The sequence below is a fragment of the Scophthalmus maximus genome, chromosome 5 (genome assembly GCF_022379125.1).
Source record: "Scophthalmus maximus strain ysfricsl-2021 chromosome 5, ASM2237912v1, whole genome shotgun sequence".
NCBI lineage: Eukaryota > Metazoa > Chordata > Actinopteri > Pleuronectiformes > Scophthalmidae > Scophthalmus > Scophthalmus maximus.
In genome coordinates this window covers 14582975-14590000 of record NC_061519.1, presented here as the reverse complement: position 1 = coordinate 14590000, position 7026 = coordinate 14582975, and the positions used below count along the sequence as shown (strand labels likewise).

Here is a 7026-nt window from a genome sequence, read left to right as displayed (position 1 = left end):
TCTGAAGGCGATGAAAGGCAATACATCGCAATGAATGTGAAAGTGATTAGTTAATTATGTGCTTTCAGGAGGAAATTGAGGAGCGGAGAGGAGCTCCACGATGAGCTAGAGAGGCTTCGTCTTGCCTGTGTGTGTGTGGCTGATGTGTGGGTAACGTGATGGAGTCGCAACAAGAAGTAATAGGGGTTCATTGTATTGTTGAGTGTGTTTGTGTGTGTGTGTGTGTGTGTGTGTGTGTGTGTGTGTGTGTGTGTGTGTGTGTGTGTGTGTGTGTTGGCACCTGAGCGCAAGAGACAGAATGAGCAAATATACAATGTGCGACTGCTTGTGGTCAGTTTTGTTTTATTGGTGTATTGGTGTACTGTTATCTTTCACAGTTGCAGGAATAATTTTGTTTGGCAAGTATGGCTATTGATAGTGTGTGTATGTGTGTGTGCGTGCGTGCGTGTACTGTATCAGACTCACATGGTCCTCTAAGCCCAGACAACGGGATAAATGTGTTTCATTGACCTCTTCTCTTGCCTAACACTGTGGGCCTGAAGGTAATATTCTCCTTCCTTGGTAACACATGCACACATGTAGCGCACTTACAAACACACACGCTCAAACACATAATTGGTTTCCAGAGGTACTTTTTTCACACCTCTATTCCATTTCATGGCTGTCTACTTTTGTAGAATATGACATTTATTCCCATCTGTTCCATGTGGATACACAGAATAGCATACATGTATTCAACGTTCACGGGGTCTACAATCCGGGACACAATTAATCATGAACTCTCTCACACACACACACCTGAAAATAAACGTCTCCTATAGGCGGAAAGTGTGACTAGTCAGAGTTCCTTTCTGTAAGAATTAGTCCCGACAACTGTTTTATCTGCGGTAACAAACACACACACACACACACACGTGTTCTCCAGCTCTGATCAGAGCTGAAATCAGGCAGTTATCATCATGTCATCCGTCCCCACTTGCAATGCCCTGAAACCAGCTCTCCCACTCTCACTCTCACACACACACACACACACACACGAACACACACACACACACACACACACACACACACACACACACACACACACACACACAAACAAACACAAACACACACAACACAGGCCCCTTGTGGAGATAAATGTGACCGGCAGTCCTCACCCGCAGCAGAAGAAAATCCAATTCTCTTTCACTTTTATCCCTGAGACTAATGTTACTGTCATAGAAGACACCGCCACCAGAGACCAGGCGAGAGTGCGAGAGTGTGCGAGTGTGTGTGTGTGTGTGTGTGTGTGTGTGTGTGTGCGTGCTGCAGTGAGATAGTGAATTCATTTAAGGTGATGTATTGCTGTCTTTACCTACAATTTCACTGTAGGCCTTGGTGCTGCTGTTCCCGCCTTTCCATGACAAGCTTTTGACCTTTCTCCATCTTTTCTAATCCAACTTTCCTTGTCCGCCCTTATTTTACAGCCCCTTTGCTTATTTCTTTTAAATACACCACACTATTTATATTAATCCATCCAATTATTTTTATGTTAATGTTTTTCTGTCTTTCACGTGTCTTTTTCAGTCTAAATGAGGCTTAATGGCATTTAATCGACATGTTCCAAAAATAAAAAGCAGTGGCATACAATCCAAGAAATTAAACGAGTAGTTATTAGAAAGAAAGAAAGAATAGAGTATTTTTTGATGGAAAGCAGTTCTATAAGGAGAGTTTGAAAGAAAGTAAGATTCTTCTTAGCATCTCTAAGGTCTGATTGGGAAAATATGACCTAGTCATCACTGCTGACATGGCCTGTGTGTTAACAAGCCATACACACACACACACACACACACACACACACACACACACACATTCGTAAATGCACATTTGTTTGTTATTTCTTTTTGGTAATGCTCAGCTCTGCGGGGGTGGTACCCAGGGACAACTGCTATTTCCTTGAGAGTGTGTATGTGTGTGTGTGTGTGTGTGTGTGTCCATTTGATGGGAGGTACTTTGTTAATCATTTGTTAGCCCCACCAGATGCCATGCAGGAGACCATGGTGCACGGGGGCCCGTCAGTCAACCGCCCCTTAATCTCACACACACACACACACACACACACACACACACACATACACATTCATGCAGGTGCAGGTGCACAATGATCTGACCACAACCCCCTTCCCCTTGAGGCTGATTAGTATTCATGAGATCTCAGGAGGCCCTGTTCTACGAGCACACACCCACACACCCACACACACACGTATATATATATATATATTCTAGTGGATTGGTCCATTCTAATTATCTCCTGGCATTTATGGAGAGGGCTGATTAGAAGCTGTCAGTGTGACTGATGACGACATGCCATGTAATCCCCCAGAGAGAGGCAGAGAGACAGAAAGGAAGGCTGGTCACAGCTGTGGACTCCACTACTTTTCTGTCCTCGTCTCTTCTTAGTTTGCGTCTTATTTCCTTGTAATGATGCTCCAACTAACAGCTGCTGTGTCGTGTCTCTCCGTAGGTAAACCAGTGATGATCATCACAGAGTTCATGGAAAACGGATCTCTGGACACTTTCCTCAAGGTAAGTCATGGCTCAGATGGAAGGAACACAGCGCTCACATCTGCCCCCAGTTCAGGCCCACAGGTCTTCACAAAGCCCCTGCGGAAGATCGAATTGCTGCACCATCCTGCGCACATTCTTTTACAAATATTTAAAAAGATGAACATTGTCCTTCACCTCTCAAATCACCAAGACCTTATACTCAGCCCGTAAAGGACTTAAGTAAACAAGAATCCTTTAAAATAAACATTACTAACCAAAACCCATTTTTGAGAAGCACATATTATTGCCTAACAGATAAAATGTATCAGATTGCAATTTTAAAAAAATGAAGCACATCATTAAATGATTCAGCAAACGTAGAAGACGAATTGTCAGATTTGGTAGAGGAACTGCTGTCTTAGTTTCAAGAACAATGTCATCAGTGTACAGTACGCACATAGAGGTTGTCGTGATGAACTCCGTACACATGCACAGATGCTAACCCCCCGCCATTAGTTTGGGTTGAGCAGAGGTGAGAAACAGTCAGTGAGATGGCGTCGCCTCCCTACACTTTCATCACATGATGTCTGATGATGGGTCTATGAGATGCTGTGGTGCTCATATCCAAACCAGTACAAACCAGCAGCAGACAACTGACAAACAGGATATATATTTATTTTTTTTAAAGTGCACTGCTTTGTATGCAGTAAATGCTCCATTAGGGGGAGTACGGAAGTAAACCGTCTAATTCAACTGTAATTTAATACCACCACAGATAAGAGAGAAGGTGGCAAATGAAAAAAAATGAAAAAACAAGCATCACCTCCAAAATTAGATTTTTAACAATTCAACATTGTCATTAATGAACAGAGAAATATGTTCAGCAGAGATATTCCTAAAGAGACATTTTTTATGCTGATCAGGTCTCTGAAAATGATTTCCATAAGGAGCCTGCTTGAAGTTCATATTTTGTAGTAGTGTTTAAATCCACACCAGAGTATTACAAAATGAAGTCTTTAGATAAAGATAGTAGATTTTACTCAAGGTTATTGCTGCACCTCCTATCAGTGAACAGATGTAAGGAACGCTGTGGAGGCTATTGCTTTGTTATTGACGGCGACATTATGGCAGAAGAGCCTGTCACTTCATTCGTCATTACAATGAATTGATGTTTTTGAAGAATTACTCCTACAAGCCATCTTCTGAAACGAATCGCAAACCTGCAGTCATATTCAGTTTATCTAAACAAAAAAAGCATCTGACAAATTTGACAAAGAAAATATCAATTATACACACACACAAACAAACAAAGGAGAAATGCTCTTCATTTACTGTGAGATGCAAGAAAAGAAGGAATAATACTTTGAAATATATGACAAAAGTGTCATTTATGAATCCTGTTCATACACAATAAGTGACACTGTTGTTGCATCCACCCAGACGAATAGTGCGTGTGTGTGTGTGCGCCCTGATTCATATTCAAAGTAGTTTGTCAGCCAGTAAAGTCACTGCACTGCTCCAAAGCCATTAAGCCTGCGATGATAGGCCGTCGCTAAATAGACACCAATCCCATCAGCAACACTGAAGCAAAATGAAATGAAATTTGACAAATAAAAAATGGCTAAAGCATATCTTGAAACACAATAACACACACACACACACACAACCCACATATACAGATACATGCATGTTGTGCATTATAGTATGTATTGTAATGAGGGTCATAGAGAGTGTCCGCAGTGGCTCAATACAATTATGAAATCACTTTTATGGCTTTTACAGCTCATCCGTGCTTCTGGCATCCATATGTCTTTAATTATGCCGTCCAGTTATCAAGCAGCCGTCCCTCAGAAATAACAAAACCACCGCTCTGTCAGGGAAGCTCCTCTTCTCTTAGCCTCGCAGACACTATCCTTATCCATCTATGAACTTTTTTTCTGTATCAGTTTTGAGGCACAAACTTAGGTAACGTGCCAAAATTTCCCCCAACCCAAAAGACTCATTTGTCTCCATAACTAACCTCACTGCCCTGCATTTGTCTCCTCTTTCCTTCCCTGCCCACCCTTCCTCCCTCCTTCCTGGCAAGGCAGTGTGGTGGGCAGATTGATAGAGGAAGTCTGTAGGTTTGTTAGACAGTCCAATCAATCAGCATCTCACAAAACCACCGGCTAATTAACTTACTCCACAGCTGCCGAGGGAGAGACGGCGAAGGAACGATAGAGGAAGGGGAGTGCATGGGCCGCACAGATGCAGAAAGATGAAGGAAGATGGATAGATAGATGGAGACTGAATCAAAGTAATACAGAGTTCTCGGTGTCTGAGACAGAGATTGAGGAGAGAGATAGAGAGAACAAAGAGACAGAGGGAAGGAGAGATGATATAAAGGAGCGAAGGTGACTGATAACATTTTAACGGGGACCGTTGGCCCAGGGCAGAAATAATTGGCAGGAGAAGGTGAGTTGGACCACCATCGATCAACAGGCCCTGCTCTCTGCCAAAGACAGCTCAAATCTCAAATCCAGTGAGCTCTGCTTGGGCACATGGACAGTGTGTGAGAGGAAAGTTTTGTCTCCGTCAGGTCCAAACCTCTGCCAGTAGGATTTTTCTGTGATCCTGAATTGATCCCTGGAAGAAGAAATTCATCTTTATCTCGCCACCTTCCAGAGAGAGGTCAAAATGAAGAGTTAGCAGGGGCTGGAAGAGATTCAGACTCTTGCTCAGGGAGACTTAGGGAGCGTGGACTGCTGCCATCAGAGGCACTCGAATCCTTGCTTGACCTTTCACCTCCGGCTGAGGTTTCTGACCCTTGCTGCAGCCTAATGTCAGCATTTACACTGTGCTCTGTATATTAATTAGTCTATCCCCTTGTCTCTCCCTCCAGAAACACGACGGCCAGTTCACGGTGATCCAGCTGGTCGGCATGCTGCGTGGTATCGCCTCCGGTATGAAGTACCTGTCGGACATGAGCTACGTTCACAGAGACCTGGCAGCGCGGAACATCCTGGTCAACAGCAACCTGGTGTGTAAGGTGTCGGACTTTGGCCTGAGTCGGGTTCTGGAGGACGACCCAGAGGCAGCCTACACCACAAGGGTAAGACACACTTCCACAGGACCCGCACCAACAGGGAAACCCAAAACAGCCAAAACCAGTTAAAGAAATATACCCGCGAAACATTTTTACTCATTCAAATTTTACATTTTCAACCACTGGCTGATACAATGACTTTTGGCCACACTCACGACTATTGTAAATTTAGAGGGCACTGACGTCTCCATAACATTCAATATAATAACTTTTGTAATATAAACAGAGATCTCAGGGTTGAAAGCTAATATTTCTTAATGCAACAATGGTTCATCTAAAGATATCTTTAAGGCTGACACAACCACTGCCTCTGTTGTGACCTTGTATTTTAATAAAAAAATAATACTTGTGAATGAATAATGGCAGTGTAGTGTATTCATAAATGCTGAAATGAAAATTCAGTATATTGTAAATACCTACAGCAACAGTGAGGATGTCCTGGTCAACATGGTCTATTGAAAAACGCTACCTCAGTCAAGTGGACCATTCCAGACACAGTAGGTTGGAAGTGTTATCACCAGAGACAGCCGAACATACATTCAAGTTGCCAAGTTGGAATTACCGTGGTTATGAGCTAGAGTCTACATAACTCTTGTATGTAGAAAATGTTTTAGTAATGAGACAACAAAGGTGTAAGTTTTTGTATATTTTTGCATACATGCAGTGTAGTCTAATCAAAGAAGTCTTGGATAACATCGCCATCCTCTCTCAGAGCTCCGAGAGAATGCAGGAACTCAAACGTCAGTGGCCTAAACCACTGCGGAGTAACTCATCTAAAATGCCCACAAGGAGATGGCATTATTCATATTCATAGGAAGTGTCGGGGATGTTATTTTTAATATGGCATTAGCATTGCCCTGGGAGGAGTGTATCAGCCGCTGACTGCTCTATTGCAATCGCACACAGCCTCCGACTGATGTCAGGAGACCTAGATGGAGAGCTGCAGGCAAAGAGGGGGAGGAGGGAAAGGGAGAGGCCGAGGTGGAGAGGAGGAAGAGACAGGGAGAAAAAGGAGTTGATATCAAATAAGGCTGAGATCTGGGGAGGCTGGGAGGGAGGGAGCTGGAGAGAGAATAGGGGAGGACAGCGTAAAGATCCAGTGAGAGCAGTTAAGAGAAAAGAGGAGATGGTGTAGGGGTGGACAGGGGGCGGCGGAAACAAAAATACAGTGCTGAGTGACTTGGCAGCTTTGTCTTTTATTTGACTTTGAGCAAGCAGAGTTGGGGAATGCTAGGTGGTGCAGAGGCAGCTGCCGCATGTTAAAAAGCTGAACCAAGCCCTATAGAGGTACAGTCAGTGTGTTGACAAGAGAGAGATGGAGAGAGGGAGAGGGCGGCGCCATCTCACTGCCCATTGTGTCTATACACTAGGCTTCACGGGATCCTTTTGATCTGTGCATCAACAACAAGGGCAGG

The 7026-nt window shown here is 43.6% G+C and overlaps 1 protein-coding gene and 1 long non-coding RNA gene across 5 annotated transcripts in view; one reads left to right on the top strand and one right to left on the bottom strand.

The window, feature by feature from the left end:
- LOC124850034 overlaps positions 1–7026 on the bottom strand; it is a 115909-nt gene that overhangs the window by 23791 nt on the left and 85092 nt on the right. The gene's annotated exons all lie outside the window — the stretch shown is intronic.
- Positions 1–7026, top strand: part of epha4b (eph receptor A4b) — a 78146-nt gene that overhangs the window by 64935 nt on the left and 6185 nt on the right. For all 3 annotated transcript variants that reach the window (XM_047332198.1, XM_035635867.2, XM_047332197.1), the window contains exons 14-15: positions 2504–2565; positions 5408–5617. In XM_047332198.1, coding sequence (XP_047188154.1) covers positions 2504–2565; positions 5408–5617 — 272 coding nt within the window. The remainder of the gene's footprint in view (positions 1–2503; positions 2566–5407; positions 5618–7026) is intronic.